The sequence below is a fragment of the Salminus brasiliensis genome, chromosome 7, assembly GCF_030463535.1.
Source record: "Salminus brasiliensis chromosome 7, fSalBra1.hap2, whole genome shotgun sequence".
NCBI classification, from domain to species: domain Eukaryota; kingdom Metazoa; phylum Chordata; class Actinopteri; order Characiformes; family Bryconidae; genus Salminus; species Salminus brasiliensis.
In genome coordinates this window covers 9,562,420-9,582,233 of record NC_132884.1, presented here as the reverse complement: position 1 = coordinate 9,582,233, position 19,814 = coordinate 9,562,420, and the positions used below count along the sequence as shown (strand labels likewise).

Below are 19,814 nucleotides of genomic sequence, written 5' to 3'. Positions count from 1 at the left end.
TTAGTACATTAATATGTTGTCTACTAACGTGCCAAACCGCACATTATTAAGAATAGTATATAGCATTTATCTTGTTGCATTAGTGTGTAGTACACACCTGGGACGCAACCTTGGTCTTTATTCAGACTCAATGTGTCCAAGTCTTGACCCTGACCAGGTCTTGCCTCTAATTGTCTTGACTACAACGTTACTGGATCCCTTTTACCCCAGGAGCATATGTAAATTTAATTCCATCTGACTATGAGAAAAAACAATACGGAAATATTACCATAACAGAATTCCATATCTATATCATAAAGCAAGACTGTATATGGACAGTTGTCCACATATCATCTGGTCTGGTCCTGACTTTGCCTTACAAGTTGAAGAAGCTCATTTTCATTCCACCTACAGCAGATTTCAGCTCAGCACTGAAAAAAGACACAAGACAAGCAGGCACATTGACACTTTGCAGTTTTCACAGCTTTCCATCTCTTCACCTCTGCTGGAGAAGATAAGTTACTGAAATCGCCTAAGTGCTTCAATACTTTCCACACTTCCTAAGCCTATTATATGCCACACACATACACTATATTGTCTTGACCTCCCGAACAGGAATTAATGAAATTCCTACTGCTTGATATCTTTTCATAGCAAGGTCTTGGTCATGGCACTGGGGTTAAGGCTGATGAAAAAAAATGAAACTTTAATAACAACACCTCCATCAATGAGCTATTCACAAGAAATTCCATGGGTGCACTTTTAGTAATAACAGGACCAAAAAGTTAGTCTGTCCAGGTCATAACTTGGGGTTATGTTGGTGAGCTTAAACATGCAAAATAAAAAAAAAGAATAAAAAGGCTTATTACTAGCATCAATTGCATAGATAAATATACCTCTATATTTCTAATGAAGAATATCAGCTTCTTTATTTAAATTTGAGCAATTCATGCTTAGGCAACTGTTGATGACCAAGACATTAGACATATAGCATAATGGTTTTAATAATCAGAATCATGCATAAATGACTGATTATGTGACTATTAATACTACACAAATTTGGTGAAAATTGTTTGATTGCACTAGTGGATTTTGTGGATTTGACCTCTCCAATATGGCGGATGCACAAATGCATCCCCCACAAGCCCTAAGTACTACAATCACAGGTACTGCCAAAATAATGTTAGCTAATGTTAGTCTCTGCCTCAGCTGGAGTGATTCCTACTGTGTACGGACAGTAAAATGTATACGCTATATTTTTATTGTAGTGCAGGATTCACCACACCATTCAAATGCCTCATCTCACTTCAATCTAGTGGTGTTCATCCCTGCCCCTGGAGAGTCACGAACCTTCCTGCAGACTTCGTGGATTCAACCCTAATCCACCCCACCTGCTCCAGCTAATTACTGCCTTCAGAGGTCCATGACTGGGTTGAACGGGGTGTGTAAGCTTTGGGTTGGAGTTGAAATGTGCCAGGAGCTCTGCAGGAGGAGAGTTGGAGACCACTGCTTTATACAATATTTGAAAATCTATTCTAAATACGTGCTGGTTGGGGTTGTATCCCTGAGTTAGCATTATTGAAGAGATCATGACCACAACCTGAAAATGTCTGCCACTATTATTACCACTATTAACCACCATTACTCTTATTACTCTTACCATCTTTCCTATGATTGTATTATGATATTATGATTATTTTGCAGACGTGAGCAGTAAAAGAGTTTTATGTGGTATGATATGATATGGTTCTGACCAGCTGAGGATGGATTCCCTTTTGTGAATCTTGGTTCCTCCGAAAGTTTCTTCTTCCAGCTCTGAGGTAGTTCTTCCTTGCCACTGTCACCTCTAGCTTGCTTACTGGGGGAGCAAGCTCATTCATGTCTTGCTGATCTTTTTACACTGGAATCACTGAGGAATGCAAAGGAATACCATCCACTTGCTTCTATGGATTGATAAGAACAATTACAAGGTTACAAGGCCTAGGTAGGTGAATGTAGTGTTAGGAGTATTGCCCAAGTATTGCCTTGTATGTTTGTCCAGCTTGGGAATCGAACCCTACTCTACAGTACATTTCAGTGTTTTTTATAGACCCATTCATTGAAAAGTTCTTTAGGGAATTGCTTTAAATAAACATTTTGGTGCCTTATGTTTACACTGGAATCAAACACTGAAGAATGCAAAAGAAGTACCATCCACATGTTGATTAATGACAACATTAAAGTCTGTGGTTACAGCTGAAAGGGAAACAGCTAGCAGGCAATAGAGACATGAGCTACTTTGAGGGAGGGATTTTAAAGCAATAATGTGAGGATCAAAGTCAATCCATGGGCCTAATCCACTGCGGTTATATGTTTTACCAACAGAAGTATCCCTACTGGAAAAGACACACACACACAGAATGGGAGATGCATTTACCCCCTGATACACTACTCAAGGTCTGCATATTTATTTCTAAGCTCTTAAAGCAGCATAATGTAGCTGCATTTTGTAGTTTTATGTTAAAATAACAGCTTAAAAATCAAGTTGATTCTTCAAGAAGTCAAGTCAAGAGGCTTTTATTGTCATTCCATCAGAGTACAAGTAAACAGTGGGCCGAAATCCTGTTCCTCCAGGACTGTGGCGAACATGGAACATTAGACACAGTAAACAGGCAAGACCGTTCAACCTCAACACAGCGGGTTATGCACTGAATGTGTGTGTTGGGGATAAAGTGCAGAGGTATGTAATGTAATGCTATGAAAGTCAGCTTACAACATATGTGAACACAGCAGTTACTGAGGTACTGTATGTGGCTGCAGTAACCCGATAGGCGGGCAAGTAGGCAAATGGTGGGAGCATCAGTAGAGATGTGTATGTAAGTGCATATAAAGTGTAAAGTGTGTTGTGTGCAAGTCTGCATGAAGTGAGAGGGGGTCTCGGCTCAGTCCTTGTGTGTTGAGAAGTCTGACAGCTTAAGGGTAGAAGCTGTTGCAGAGTCTGTGGCGATGGCTTGAATGTTCCAGTACCTTCTGCCAGATGGCAGCAGTGAGAAGAATATGTGTGAGGGGTGGGTGGTCATCCACAATGCTGGTGGCTTTGCGGATGCAGCAGGTGAAGTAAATGTTTATGATGGAGGGCCAAAAACCCCTGATTATCTTCTCAGCTGTCTTCACTATTCGGCTATATAAAGTCTCACAGTCAAAGACGTCACAATTCCCAAACCTGTAGAACATGGTGAGGATGGGAGGGTGGAGATGAACATTTCTCAGTCTCTTTAGGAAGTAGTGGTGCTGCTGGACTCCCTGACTTGTAATAGGTAGAATAGTGTCTCTATTGTTACTTCAGTTTCTTTGCTGAGAAAGAGCAGCATGTGACTTTGGTGAAGTGGGCAGGAAAATGCCTGGGAGAAGTGCTTAATGCTGCATAACATATTTGTGTAAAATCCTGTAATATTACTCTACTATCTCAGTATACATGCTTCTTTCAGTGCCAGTGTTGTATACCTATAGTTATAGTTATTATAAATCAAATCAAATCAAATCAAATTTTATTTGTCACATACATAGTCATACACAGTATAACTTGCAGTGAAATGCTTTTATGACAGACTGCCCACATCAAGCTATACAATAAAGATCTACATTTAAACTTAACTAAACCTTAACTTAATGAAGTAAAGTGCAAAAGTGCAAAAGAAAAATAAAATAAAAAACATAAAAATAGAATAAGTTACATTTAAGTAAAAAAATAAAATATAAAAATATGAAAATATAGAAATATAAGCAAAAAAAAACAAATAAAAATACAAATATATATACACAGATGAAATAGTGCATGTGTGTGTGTGTGTGTGTGTGTGTATATATATATATATATATATATATATATATATATATATATGTACAGTGAGTCCAAGAAGTATTTGATCCCTTGCTGATTTTCTTTGTTTGCCCACTAATAAAGACACTATCCTTCTGCACTTTTAATGGTAGATATATTCTAACATGGAGAGACAGAATATCAAGACAAAAATCCAGAATATAATTTTAAAGAATATATTTTAATTAATTTGTATTTCAATGAGGAAAATAAGTATTTGATCCCTCTTGCCAAACACACTCAATACTTAGTGGCAAAGCCTTTGTTTGCAAGCACAGCGGTGAGACGTTTGTTGTAGTTAACCACAAGTTTAGCACACACACCAGGGGGAATTTTGGCCCACTCTTCTTTGCAGATCCTCTCTAAATCATGAAGGTTGGTGGGCTGTCGCTTGGCAACTCTGACCTTCAGCTCCCTCCATAGATTTTCGATCGGATTGAGGTCTGGCGACTGGCTGGGCCACTCCATGACCTTAATGTGATTTTTCTTGAGCCAATCCTTTGTTGCCTTTGCTGTATGTTTAGGGTTGTTATCATGTTGGAAGACCCAACCACGGCCCATTTTCAGATCCCTGGCAGAGGGGAGGAGGTTGTCCCTCAGGATTGTGCGGTACATGGCTCCATCCATCTTCCCAGTGATGCGGTGAAGTAGCCCTGTACCCTTGGCAGAGAAACACCCCCAAAACATTATGCTTCCACCTCCATGCTTGACGGTGGGCACAGTGTTCTTGGGGTCATAGGCAGCATTTTTCTTCCTCCACACATGGCGGGTGGAGTTGAGGCCAAAAAGTTCAATTTTGGTCTCGTCTGACCACAAAACCTTCTCCCAATAACTTGGTTCATCTTTCAAATGATCATTGGCATACTTGAGGCGCGCCTCCACATGTGCTCTCTTCAGCAGGGGTACCTTTCGGGCACTGCAGGATGTGAATCCATTGTTGCGCAAAGTGTTGCCAATTGTTTCCTTGCAAACTGTGGTCCCAGCTGCCTTCAGGTCATTTGCTAACTCCTGCCGAGTGGTTGCAGGACGATTTCTGACTGTTCTCAGCATCATTGCCACCCCACGAGGCGAAATCTTCTTTGGAGCACCGGGCCGAGGTCTGTTGATTGTCATGTTATACTCTTTAAACTTTCTGATAATTGCACCAATAGTTGTTACTTTCACATCCAACACCTTACTAATCTTTTTGTAGCCCATTCCAGCTTTGTGAAGGTCAACAATTCTGACTCTGAGGTCCTGTGACAGCTCTTTGGTTTTACCCATGTTGGAGACTTGAAATCTGTGTGATCTGTCTGATTCTGTGGACAGGTGTTTTTCACACAAGTGATTAGTGAGAACAGGTGGCTTCAGGTCAGGTAACAAGTTGATTGGGAGTGTCTAACTGGTCTGTAAAAGCCAGAACTGCTAATGAATACTAAGGGATCAAATACTTATTTCACTCCATGAAATACAAATCAATTAATATATATTCCTTAGATTTATTTTCTGGATTTTCTTTTTAATATTCTGTCTCTCCATGTAAGAATACATCTACCATTAAAAGTATAGAATGATCATGTCTTTATTAGTGGGCCAACGAAGAAAATCAGCAAGGGATCAAATACTTCTTGGACTCACTGTATACATATGTACATATTTATCTGTCTGTGAGTGTATGTGTGAGTTAAAAATAAATATTTTCGTTATTGTCCGTAGTGTGTTTTCCGCGAGCCATGGTTGTGTATTGTAGTGAGTGAGGTTCCAGTTTGTGTATGTAGATACTTTAATTTAGTGTCCTAGTCCCTGTCCCCATTCAGGGCACGGATGGCTTGTGGAAAGAAGCTCCTCCTCATTCTCTCTGTGTTAGCCTTCAGGGTTCTTAAGCGTTTCCCCGAGGGCAACAGAGAAAACAGTCCATTGTTGGGATGACTGGGGTCCTTCACAATCTTCTTGGCCTTGGTCCAACACCGCTTCTTGTAGATGGACTGCAGGTCAGGAAACTCCATCCTAGTGATTCGCTCTGCTGAACGTCTCACTCGTCGTAGCGCTTGCCTGTCCTGCTTGGTGCTGTTCCCAAACCAGACTGTGATGTTCCCCGTGAGGATGCTCTCGATGGTGCAGGAGTAGAAGGATCGTAGTACCTTGGAGGGCAGTCTGAAGTCCCTCAGTCATCTCAGGTGGTATAGGCGCTGACGAGCCTTCTTCGTTATGGTGTTGATGTGGCAACTCCATGACAAGTCCTGAGAGATGGTCACTCCAAGGTATTTGAAGCTTTCTACCCTATCCACTGCCGTTCCACTGATGTGGACAGGTTGGTAGCTCCTCTGCTGTTTCCTGCTAAAGTCCACAATCAGCTCCTTCGTTTTGCTGGCATTTAGCTGGAGATTATTATCCTGGCACCAGTTCTCCAGGGTTCTAATCTCTTCCAGGTAGGCCTTCTCGTTATTTCCTGAGATCAGGCCCACCACAACTGTGTCGTCAGCAAACTTAATGATGTTGGTGGAGCTGGAAGTGGCTTTGCAGTCTGAGGTGTACAGCGAGTACAGCAGAGGGCTAAGGACACAGCCCTGAGGGGCTCCGGTACTGAGGGTGAGGGTGGGTGAGACATGCTTGCCTACCCGAACAGCTTGTGGTCTGTTTGTGAGGAAGTTGGAGATCCAGTCACAGATGGATGGGTGGAGACCTAGATCTTCCAGCTTTGTGGTGAGTCTTGAGGGAATAATAGTGTTAAATGCTGAACTGTAGTCCACAAACAGCATTTTAACATAATTACCCCTCCCAGCATCCAGATGTGTCATCGATGTGTGGAGAAGGTGAGCGATGGCATCATCTGTGGAACGGTTTGGCAGTATGCAAACTGAAACGGGTCCAGGGTGTCAGGCAGCGTGGATGTGATGAAGTCTCTCACCAGCTTCTCGAAGCACTTCATCACGACTGATGTGAGGGCGACTGGGCGGTAGTCGTTGAGGCAGGCTGGCTGTGGTTTCTTCGGGACAGGAACGATGATGGACTGTTTGAAGTACGATGGAACAATCCCCTGCGTCAGTGAGAGATTAAAGATGTCCGTGAATACCGGGGCTAGCTGATCTGCACAGGCTTTTAGGACTCGACCACAGATGCCATCGGGTCCCGCAGCCTTCCTAGTATTCACTCTCCTGAACACTGAACTATATATTTATAGTTATTGTATAGTTATAAATCATATCATTATAATTATAGTTTTGAAATTAAAATGTAAAATAATTTAATTCAAATTTTATCTAATGTTCTGCCTAACTTGTGTAATTTGTGCCATTAACCCACCCCTGAGAGAGCAAGGCCTATTGTATCATCTTACACAGGTAGGTGAATGTAGTGTTAGGAGTCTTGCCCAAGGATTCTTATTGATGTAGCCTTGTGTGCTGGTCAGCTAGGGAATCGAACACTAGTCTGGTTAGAGGTTCAATACTGCATGGGTTGCGAAATCTCTTGTAATCCCTAGTTATAAGATATTTCAATATGCCCTAACTATGCCAACTTAATGGTTGGTTAATGCAGTTTAGTTAGACTGAATTGATTACTGAGAAAAATAATATTTACAACATACAGTATCTCCTCTTAGAAAATGTGGTCCAACCAACATCTAAGACAAACACAATCTTACTAAACTAAACTTGCACACACTGCCATCCTCATACTAAAGCATCTCTTAATAGGATTAAGGAGTCGGACTTGGCCGTTCCAAAACAACAAAAGCATCTTGTTTTTAACCAACATAAAGTTGATGTGCTTGTGTGCTTTGGGTCATTGTCTTGTTCCATAACCCAACATCTCTTCAGTTTGAGGTCATGAACTGCTGTGACCATAATTGTGACTTGGATAATGGTCAAACCACATTTTTAATCAGTGAATCAAACATTTTTCCAGTTACTACCTATGATTTAGTTGAACTTCAAAAGAACTTCAAAGCTTAAGAGACTGTAAAAGAAAATGAATAATATTTTAATGATTGAGTTTTTTTTATGGTTTAGTGTAGGAAAAAGATCATTCACCTTATTAAAGTCGAATAAAATGTATTCACATGTCACAGTAGTGAGACAAAGTTCAGGACAATACAAGGAGGACAATTTGACAATGACAAAGGTTACAATATAGCTAGAAGCCAAAAGTTCCAAATTCTACCGAAGCCCTTTAATTACAACTGATACAGACCTACATAAACATTTACTGAGGCTGACTCCAACCATGTGCAAAGATCAGGAGATACAGCAAAGCACTTTTTGAAATGTCCAACAATGTAGCAAACAATGGAATCTGCCATCATAAATGGTTGTATATGTTTGCCAGTCATCATGAAGGGCCTATCTATGTTATGAGTCTAGAAGCCATTCTAAAGCAGTATTACATGACATTCATAAGAAAGCATAGGTTTATAGATCCTGCACTGATTACAGTAACAAAGCAGGCAGAGGAAAGCGTTACCAGAGTTCCAAGAAGTCCAGTATTTTAGACTCCATATAAAAATAATCAGTCATAAACACTTAATAGTAACTTAGTAGTAATCGTAATTGACATTGGCGCCATGTCTGTAGGCGCTGGAATCCCGCGGCCCCATTGCAGCATTCTCATCATAATGATGCTGCCTCCCTTGATCGTTTGCTCTTGCGTGGTCCATCCAGTGAGCGAGGTCGGTCTCCAGCCTCTGGAAATACATTAAGGAGAGTAAGGTAGAATACTGTATCATTCTGTGATATGACGTTCATCAATCATTCATAGGAGGAAATGTCCTTGAAATGTCCCCTGACTGCTTTTTCTTTCAGATGAAATAAAGGTAGAAGCAGCTGGTGGAAGAACAGAGGCTGGAGAAAAACCTTCTAATAACCTTAATAAATGTTAGCTCAACCACAGACACACTACGATACAAAAAATAACAATGGGCTTCATTCACCACAACATTCCTAAAAAAAAAACCTAAGAATAATCTATATTATGAATCTGAACACAGAATTGTTCACAGCTCTGCTCCTACAATGATAGAGCCTTGCGTTGTCCTCATTAACTGATCAAATCCCCCCTACCCCCAAAACAAAAAAAATCACACACAAGGAACTTGTTTCCAGCTGTTAGTGAAAACTGCGTAAGGACGGTTTGAGAATGAGGCCCAATGTTCTCTTCACTGCAGACACTAGAGGTGGCATGATACCACTTATTTATGTCCGATACCCCTACTGTTTGTGAGATTTCTGAGGTAGATTTGAGACTGTCACACATGTCATGTTATTTTCAGGATTCTAGGCTCCTTCAATATGTCTGAATTTGATGTCTGAAAAGCTTAGGTCAGTCTTCACCCATTAACAGAAAACATCATGTCCTTTTGGGGGCTCTGTAGCAAAAACATCTCCCAACCCAGTTTAACCATATACTGCAGTTATTTAACTTTCTGTCCAGTTACCTGAATAGCAGACATGTTTCCTTATTTAGTGCGCTCTGTCTAGGGTAGGATGAATTTTTTCTAAGAACGGTAAGATTTCTAGATCATCTTTAATACACTAACTGAGTGAATTACTGGGTTTTTGCATTTGCATATTCATTACCACTATTCATTTCTTTCCAGCACTCATTTTACTAAGGGCAAAATTAGAATGAGAAAAATATGGGATGTACCCCTGTCCCCTTTTTACAGGCTGAACTCTGTGCCTATAATAAACTAAATATGGGTAGGTTACCTAGGCAACATTGTACAATCAAGGGACATGTCCGGTAACTGAGTCAGTGCTCTTTATTTCCACTCCATGTGCTTGGACCCAAACATACACCCACCCATAGACTATTCATGTCTGAGAGGACACAGATGGTGGTGTGGCCAGTCATGCTTCCATCAATAAGTTGTCAAGGCTCAATAACCACAGCCACAGTAATTACACACTTTGTGGATAGGCCTGGACTCAAGCAGACAGCTGACCATCTCTTCTTCTTGGACTGACACACGATAAATTATACACCTCTGTTAAATTTAGAGACTCCCACTCAGCCAGTCATTCATTTTCTACCTTTCAAATCCTGTTACAGGCCAGCATTTTCAGGTAATGTTGACCGAAACCATCAGAATGCAGAGGGTAAGGGTGTGATTTTGAGCGTGGCATGATTGTTTGTGCCAGATGTGTTGGGTTTAAGGTTTAACTATTTCTCTAACTTCTGATCTCCTGGGATCTCCAGAGTTTACTCAGAGTGGAGTAGTGAAGAGACATCGTCTAGTGAGCAGCAGTTCTGCAGACGGAAACACCTTGTTGATGGGAGAGGTCAGTAGAGAATGGCCAGACTAGTCAGAAAGTACAGTAATTCAGATAAGCACTCTGTACAATTGTGATGAGCATCTCTGAATTCATAACATGTCTGACCTTTTTGGGCAGATGGACTACAGCAGCAGATGATCACATCTCATGAAATTTTCTTCATGACCACAATCTTCTAATTGCTTCTCCTAGCATGATAATGCACCATGTCCCAAAGCAACAGGCATCTCAAACTGCTTTCATGAGCATAATAATGAGTTCAGTGTTCCTCAAAGGCCTTTAGTGGTCTTTCCAGTCACTGGATCTGAATCCAGTAAATTATCAGAGCAGTGTTGGCTCAGTGGTTAGAGCACCGGGATATTGATAACAGGGTTGTGGGTTCGATTCCCGGGCTCGGCAAGCTGCCACTGTTGGGCCCTTGAGCAATGCCCTTTACCCTCTCTGCTCCCCGGGCGCTGGAGTTGGCTGCCCACCGCTCTGGGTGTGTGTGTGTGTGTGTACTCACTGCCCCTAACACATGTGTGTGTGTTCACTACCAGATGGGTTAAATGCGGAGGACACATTTCGCTGTACAGTGTACACTGTATACGTGCACGTTTACCTTTACTTTATCTTTGTAATGCAGAAAAACAGGAGATTTATACTATGAAAGTTTCCCTGAATACTCTGCAGTGAACAAAAAATGTGTGGCACAATCATATCAACATGGCCCAGAACCTCAAATGAATGTTTCCACCATCTTATGGCTGTTTGGAGAGCAAAAGGAGGACCTACCCAGTATTAGTGTAGCATTCAATGTAAAAGCATGGAATCTGTTTGCGTTTAATAGGTTGGAAACTAAAATATTACCAAAGAACCACTGGCGGACGATACCCATGATTACTCTGAAAAGCATAAAAAAATTAATCATAACAATATGTCGCCAGCCCTACCCAACCAGTCACAACTAGTAAACCAACTGTAAACCTACAAAATGGTTTACCTACCTACATGGCAGGTCTACTCGTTAAAATAGTTAAATGAGTGCATATTCATAAAAACATTGAACTCACAGCCTCATCGTAGCCCATTTGCATGAACTGCTGGATCCACTGTTGCACATCTGGACGGCTGCGGTCCCACAGGTTCCTCCTGGGCCTCCGAGGGGCTGAGAGGAATTCTTTAGCTTTGACCTGAGAAACGACTACCTCAGCTGCAGGCTGGCTCTGGACTAGCACTGTGGAAGAATGACAGTTGGTGCCACACCAGTCGGTTTTTTGGCTAAAGGTTCTGACCAGGAGCATAGTGGAAAATGACCCAAAGCATGCTGCAAAAGCAGCTTCAGATTCTGTAAGGCAAAGACGTTTTGCTCAGCAAAGGCCATGTAAATGCAAGACTATGCATTTCATGTCCTGAAGGCACATATGCCCGAACACCAAATACCCCAAGAACAAGCAGCAATTGCTGACAGCTGCAGTATAGGACTTGCATAACCAGGGAAGAAACTTGCCATCTGGTGATATCTACGGTTCAAAATTTCAGTCCATCATCAAATTTATGGTATGTACTGACTTTCAGATTTTGGTCTAAGTACATACTAATAACAGGGTATAGATAACCAATGTAAGCATAGAAACAAACAATACTGATATACAGTAGATAGACACGTCACCTTCCCTTTTCTTGAGCAGCTTGCGGAGTGTATTTGCACTAGAACCATCTGGAAAAGACAAAAGATTATTTTCATATGGTGAATTAAATAGAAAATAAAAAACTATTTCTGCAATCTATTGCTGTATTGGGAAACATACTGGTAGAAGCCAGTATGAAAGACTTTTACAACCTCAAAATATTTGGATGTCAACATCAAAGTCATTTTTATTTTATCTGTCTACAACATATTCAAAGTGCATCTGTTTGAGAGTATTTGCATCCAAATCAGGTTTAGGGTGGAATGGTTACAACCATAATCATGCATAATACTTTTTCTAATACAAATCCTTTTGCAGTTAATTACTGCCTGAAGTCTGGAACACAGACATCACCAGACGCCAGGTTTCTTGCCTGGTGATGGTCTGCCAGGTTTTTATTCCAGCTGTCTTTAGTTTCTTCTTGTTCGTCTTGTTTTTTATGGTTGCTTTAGAATTCAGTACGTGAAATGCATTCTAGACTGGATTGAGGTTGAGTGATTGACCTGGCCCTCGCAGGATCTTTTTAGTAAATCCTGGGTTGCTTTTGATTTATGCCCTGGGCCAATTTCCATCGTTACCTGTGAAGCGCAGTCCACTGAGTTTTTTGCATTTGGCTGAATCTGAGATCATGTAGCTCAAGCAGATCATATATCCTTATACACTTCATCTTTCTGCTTCTGTCAGCAGTCACATCATCAATTACTACAAAGAAACCATTTCAACCGGCAGCCATACATGCCCTTGCCATCGCACTACCTCCACCATGTTTGACAGATCATGAGCAATCCCTTTTTTTCTCCATACTTTTCTCCTCTCATCATTTTGGTACAATTACATCTGGAGGTGTTCTTGATCTGTTGTTGTCTGTGATCCTCCAGGTTTTTGGCATTTCTGAGTTGAGTCACTGTTTTGACCTGTTTCACTGTCAATGTGGTTTAGATTTTTCAGATTTTAGGACATCACATTCCAAATGCTATTTCTACATTTGACCTCTAAATGAGCTCTAAATCTTTTAACTGCTTACATGTATGGGAAACGGTGTATAACACGCACTTGGCCAGAGAACAATGGATCAGTGATCAGTGATCACTAACATTTGTCCAATTACTTTTAAACCCCAAAAATGTTATGCATGAAAATATATTTTCACAAATCCTACACTATTTACTCAAGTTGGCTATGCATACTTTCATATTATACCCTTAAACTGATTTTCATTTCTGTGGTACACAACTAAAATATCAACAATGTTGTAGACATACAAATATTTCCAGACCCAGTGGCCCATCAATGCATGCAACCACATTTTGTATGGTGTATAATATTTTGTATTTTGTAATGAACTATATTAGCATGAAATACAGACTTTTATATACAGTTAGAAGGGGTTGCTCACCTTGGCTCTGTTCAGCCCCTAAAAAGAAAAGAAAAAGTGAAATTTAACACATTTGAACCTGAAGTTATGTACTATGTGGTAGATAAGCTTAAGTCATGACCCATAACCAGATAAAGCATGCAGCTGAAAAAGGGTTAAGAATGGGGTGAAATGAAAAACAAGCCAAAATTACAAAACGAGGTAGGTCGCACTGAAGTAAACAGCATCTCTTATTCATTATCAGCCTTGTTGTGAAGTATTGCCTTCACCTAATATACAGTTTTCACAAAATAGCCTATTTTTTCCAAGGCTGATTCATGCAGAAATACCTTTTGAGCCCTACATTTTTCTCTCTGCATTAACCTTGATTAGCCCTGCTTAAGTGAGCTGACCTTTTACACATGAACAAAAGTGTTTAAGAACAATGCAGCTTTCCCAGTCTCTTTGAGATCCTGCCCATAGAAATATACAGAAGAAGCAAAACCCAAAGAGTGACATACCTGAGGGGCTGTAGATGTTCAGAAAAACAAGGAAAAGCAGAACATTAAGACAGAAGCTGTGGAGCTCCATGGCTGTGGTCCGTTAGGCTAGATGCTGACTATGCTGAATGAGGCGAGATTCACATTGCTTGCTAGAGGGGGTTAGGAGCCCTCAGGACGAAGGCTAACATTCCTGCTGGGAACTTGCTGGTGCGTGTGGAGGAATGCGCCTGAAAGCCAAACCAGCCACTAGAAAGCTCTGTAGAATCCTACAACCCATGTGCAGAGGAGCAATCCCAGGTTTTATAGCTTAAGCTCTTCCAGCTGTATCTACAGGATGCCGTTGATTCCTACAGAACAATAATTTTGTTCCCTGTATGTTTCCCTGTACTAAGTAACAAAACAGAAAATATCAGCACCAGACGTCATATGGACGTTGTTTTCTGGGATAAATCTGGTTGGCCCGTCCGGTTGATTGGACTTTATTTAGTCCAAAAAGAGACGTTGAACATTGGGCTGTTTTTAGTCTGTCTGATTTGGTTCAAATTTAGCCTAAAATGGTCATCTTTTCTGGACCACATGTAGCCCTAACATAGCCATGAAAATAATTTGATGAATTTGAACGCCAATGTACGAACCCAAACTAGACTATCTGATTAAAATTGCTGCTGTTCAAAAACATATGTTGAGGTCTTAGAAAAGAAAGAGATTCACGCTTTTGACAGTTGCTCTTGCAGCAGTGAAGCATCACTTGAAGCAGTGTTGTTAAGACATCATGCAAAGCCATCTTTCAACAGATTTCTGCTGAGTGGGATTTCTGCTTGACCAAGTTTCCAGATGAAGTATTTCAGAATTTTCAGTAAGGGCTGGTTGTTTGCAGATGTAGGTTGTCTTGTTCAGTGTTTTCTTATAGAGGTTGGAATGGGGAGTTGCTCAAAAATATTGAACCATGTTCTCTACCATGCACGCTCTTTTTACGGAGAAACATATTTTCACGTATCACTCTGTAACCTGGTTCAGTCCCATACTTGTGACCAGCTGTAAATGTTCCTGGTCACGTCATGAGTCTTGAGTATCAGAATTAGATCCAGGTAATCCTGAGCCACATAAAAATGCAACAGTAAACACACCCAAGAAGCATTTCAACCAGATACAAATCTGATCACATTTGCATAGTTCTAGAGGTATTTAACTCCCTCCCATCCTCACACATACACACTGCCATGGTGGTACAACAGAGGCTTACTTGAAGCTCCCAGAATAGTGTCCCCCAGTGTCCTTTTTTTTTTTTTTTTTTTTTTTTTTTTAAAATATGGTTACCCTACTATTGAAATGAAATGAATCCAACTGAAACAACAGGATCATGAAATTTAACACCCGTAATATAAAAGATACCAGCAGTTTAGAAATATTTATGGCACGCAATGTGACGTCTCATACATCTACTATACAAGTCCCACAATTAAAAGTTCACTAAAAGGGATCAATCAAATAAAAATGGCATTTCAACTAATGAGGTAAAGACGATTTATGTTATGAATGCAGAAAGTAATTAGCAGCTGGTTTACACCTCTTAATTTCAGGAGGCATAATTCTGTGCAGGAATAGGAAAAACAGCTAGAGGTTAGGCAGATGTTTTCCTGCATGTTAATTTTCTCTGTTTGACTAGCATTTCCTGCCTCAGCTTTGAAGTGACAGTAAACCATGAAGTATGAACACAGACGTCTTGCAACAAACCTGTGGAGGATATAGAAAGTTACTGATGCAAACTGAGGTAGCCCGGACCTGCAGCTACAGAATGTATCGCATATACATTCTACCATCTACAGAAGTCAGAACCAATGCTAAATGCATTTTTAACCAGGCGAACTCTTTCCAGTTTTTCCTCTAAGGGAAAATTAACGTTGCAGACCTAATGCATTTTCTCCTGAATGCCATATGACATATGTAATCTCTCTGGACAAAAGAATTAGTCACCATGTGTGTTTAAGGTGGTAAAAACTTCAGGCTCTTACAGGGCTATAAATACCTGCAAGGTGTGTGACAAGATTCATAGATTAAGAAGAGGTTGTACAGTGCAGTAAATGACCCGTTCCATGTGTGGAGATATGGGTCGCTAAGCAGATGTTCATGATTGTGTATTGGCTTTAATGTGAAGGAAGTAGCTAAATTTGCAGGTGTATAGAAGCATACGGTCATACAGGTCTACCAGCAGTGGCAGAAGTCCCAGTCTACAGCATAACCTTGACCATACTAGCACCATGCCCAAATTCCAGGTGTGGGCTAGAGGGATATAAAGCCCCCCACATTGAGCTGGGATGACTGTGCTCAATCACAAACGCTCATGTCACGGTTTTAAATACCCTCGATTTTGCAAGAAACAATGAATGAGCAGATGTCCCAAAACTTTTGGCCATATAATGTATGTTAAAAGGCCTTTTATTCTGCAAGACAATAATCCTACCCTAATGACTACCGTTATTAAAAAAGACAGCAGATATGTCAAACAGAGGGGAGAGGGCAAACAAAAAAAAATATGAAGCTCACTTATTGGTTTCACATTTTGCTTCCGAACACATCTAGCCACATGATAAGACTCGTTCTGACAGGTGACAGCAGTTGGGACAGCAGCAATCACAACATGCAGGATTTATTTTTAAAAAAATTAAAAAAAAAGGCTTCACTCCTCAGGAGCAGGGGGGTCGTAGCCCAGGCGGCTGGCTGAGGGGAAGTGGGCCCAGAAGGTTTTGGCCAGCTCCTCGATCTTATCATAACCAGCGTGAGAGCGCAGCTCCTCAATCCAGCCGAAGAAGTCTGATGACGTCATCGCCCAGTTAGGCACGCCCCTTTTCTCACGGGACTCCGCTGACAAAAATGAACAACAGTAAATGAAAGTTAATTAGAAGGAGGCATACAGAAACGTATAGTGGTACAGAGACAATCAAAAGTTTAGACACATCATCTTATCTCTAAGAGACTTCTCAGGGACTGTTTAACCTATTACGCTCTGTGCCTTATTACACCCTAAGGATCACTAATCGGTAACTACATGCAAATCAAGGCAAACTACTGTTGTTCCCATTGAGTTGTTCCTTGTGTGTAGTGTGTGTACAGTGTACAACATTTAATCAACAACTTAAAACTTAATACTCCTAACACTCCTAATTTATCATTTGAGAAACATTGTTTAAGCATTTCAAGCCCCACAGCAATGCAGAAGTAAAGTTGTCAGTAAGCAGTTGACTATGTGTGTGTTGTTTCTACTGGGCTTTTTAAAGAAAATGATAGTCTTAAACTGCTACCAAATAAATCTGAACTAAAACAGGGGCGTGCATATCACCCCAGGAAGCTTTTTTTAGGGCTTTTAGGATTTTTAAGCTATTAAGTATTTCAAGTTATCAGAAAATATTTTATTTACACATATTAAAACACATATGGCCTAATACACATTTTCACACTGAACATTAATCAGTTATTATTGTAAATAATAAGATTATAGTAAGAATAATATTAAGAATATTAGCTTTTTTCTAATGGCTTTAGAAACATTAAGAACATAAGCCCAAGCCTATGCGTGAAAATGTCTTAGGATTATTAATGCATTTAGGCAGGTCTGATCATTTGAGTGGAAATGTATAGGATTACTCAAAATTCTATATTTGAGAGAAAATATAAGTCTACTCTACTGTGCACAGGTGCATTTTGCAGTGTGTGTGTGTGTGTGTGTGTGTGTGTGTGTACGGTTAAGAATTACTGCTCACCTTGGTTTTCTTCAGCCCCTGAAAAGAAAGTTAGAGAGTAAAATTCAGCCCATTTAGACAAGATAAACGATCCTGGTTGAGAAAGCGCCCAGAAGGAAGAGAGTTTATGATGGAGCCAAGTAACTAGTCATTCACTACTAGTTCTTTTTAAAATGAGGCCTGTGTTGAGTAGGCGAAGAACCACTATGATTTCCACAAACACAGTATTTACACAGAGGAACACAACAGTGACACCTGACAATAGTTCTTAGCCCATAGACTGAACAAGCTATGCGTTACTTAAACTACAACAGCCTACAATAAGATAAAATAAATATATGAGAATCCTGATAAACAATTTAGTTCATTTAAAGTGTTACTTTTGCAAAGCAACCATACATAGACCACTGGAGGAAATGGAGGGAAAAAAATAATAATGAAAATGTCATAATATATTAGTTATATGCTAAAAGTGATGCTTTTAATGTATTCCCACTACAATAATGCTTCTAATCTAATCAGTGTCTCTAAGTGTTTGTTTGTCTCTAAAGCCCAGCAAGCCTAAATGTAATGCTTTCAAAGACAGTTTCAATAGTTGAATGAAGGTATTTGCAAAGACATTTCCAAAGTCTTTCATGATGATATGGTCATAGTCTTTTACTTTTGCTTTAATAAAAATACCTAGGACACTGTATCCTTCAGTCAGAAAGGCTTTTTTTGAACGTTTCTGTTGGCGGATGGTCTCCCACATGCTACTGATGCAACAGGAGAAAGTGAACCAAAGTAATTTTGATGCCTTGTCAAATCAGGACAGGTTACATGCTCTAAAAAGCAGCATGCATGCATGAGGTAAGCCAGAGGTGCGTACCAAACACAGACACAGAGTTTCAGGCCTGTCTGTCTGCAGCTAAAATTGTCCCTTAGTGTCCCAGGAAAAAAAGCAGGAATGTTATGGGGCTTATCTTGTAAAACTCCTGGCCCAGACAAAAATCTGATAACTGGATCTATACAGTAAAGTTGATTCACTACAAAACATGATTTCACTTGCCAAATTTCTCATTCTGAAAGAATAGTTTAACAGATTATTTTATCTTCACTTGTTGGAAGTCACTTTATCTAGTAAAAAATCCCTAGAAAACAGGTTAGAGCAGCTTGTGTGGTGGTTTTAAACAGGGGTTACCAGCAGTGGAAGCTGAGATACTATCAAAAGTAGCAGCAAAACCAGCATATGTTGTGTTTTGGATGCATATGTTGTGTTTTGAAGCTTAATCAACCCGAGTGAAACAAGTTTAGACAATCCTCAAATCCATGTTGGTCTTTGAGTGTTTGTTTGTTTGTTTTCCCCCAGAAGGGAAGAAGAAATAATGCTTAAAATGTAATTCAGCTTATATTGGATATATATGTTGGATATTTTGACTAGCTGTCAAAGTGTCTCCAGTCAGAATTATTCACAGTGGTGTTGGTGGTGAGGAACCAGACAGCTGTAAAGTTTAATGGCTCTAAAAGCTACATAGTTATTACATTAAAATGTTTACAAAACGTGGTGACTGATACCTGCAGCATCATACCCTTAAATTCAGGTGATGTTAGGTGAGCGGGTGTCTACAAACTTTTGGATATTCAGTACAGAGTCCATTTAATCTATTTATCCCCGTAATAAGAGTGTTTTTGTTTTTTTGCTTGTGAAACCAGATCATCTAAAAAATACAGTAAAAGTAACAAGAATTTCTGATTTCTAATTAAACTAGTTAAAGAACAAAGTTTGGGTCCAGAATTCTCCAGGATGCCCCAGCCAGCACATAGATTTGTTCAATTCAATACTGTATAAGTACTGTATAATGTAGATTCACACAGTTATTCACTTTGACATAATTGAATTGGGCAGTTATTCTTTAGATAGTCTGTCATCTAGACCAATAGAAATTATCCAAAATGACATGGAATAAAATCTTTTTACACTGACAGGTTTTTCCTTCTCCTGTAAAGTTGCCATTTTGGAGTTACAAGATTTTCCCTTTTTTTTCTTTTTCCATGTATAATATACAGCAAACCTAATATATTTTATTTAAATAACAAAAGAACCAACATTAGTGCTCAAATTTTGTTACATTAGCATACATAGAAGGTCTATTACCTGTGAGGCAGAAGAGTCCAAGCACAAGTGCACAGAGAATCAGTGGTACACACAGCCGAGGCATGGTCTCTCTGTCTGAAGGTGATGGGGAAATAGAAAGTAAGCCCAGTAAGCCATGTTTATATAAATCTCCGTCTATTGACATGTTGAAGTCAACGCACAACAATAAGTGATTAACTACAAACTAGAGAACTGAATTTCACAATTAAGAAGAACATTAAGAGCATTACAGCAATCCTAACCGTTTGTATGGCTGAGATTACCTGCAGCTCTCTGCCCTGCTCCTGTTGCGTCTGCTTGTGTCCCAAGAACCTAAAGAAGAACAGG

The 19,814-nt window shown here is 40.0% G+C and overlaps 2 protein-coding genes across 2 annotated transcripts; both read right to left on the bottom strand.

Annotated features, from left to right (window-relative positions):
* Positions 1-8,348: 8,348 nt before the first annotated feature.
* Positions 8,349-13,704, bottom strand: ecrg4b (ECRG4 augurin precursor b). Its single transcript, XM_072682917.1, has 5 exons — positions 13,635-13,704; positions 13,156-13,173; positions 11,741-11,788; positions 11,142-11,299; positions 8,349-8,498 (listed from the first exon to the last, which is right to left on the bottom strand). Exons 1-5 carry the CDS (start codon positions 13,702-13,704, stop codon positions 8,349-8,351), a joined length of 444 nt encoding a protein of 147 aa, XP_072539018.1.
* A 2,589-nt stretch (positions 13,705-16,293) lies between these two features.
* otos2 (otospiralin 2) lies at positions 16,294-19,551 on the bottom strand. Its single transcript, XM_072682916.1, has 3 exons — positions 19,488-19,551; positions 17,375-17,392; positions 16,294-16,478 (listed from the first exon to the last, which is right to left on the bottom strand). Exons 1-3 carry the CDS (start codon positions 19,549-19,551, stop codon positions 16,294-16,296), a joined length of 267 nt encoding a protein of 88 aa, XP_072539017.1.
* Between the last annotated feature and the right edge of the window lie 263 nt (positions 19,552-19,814).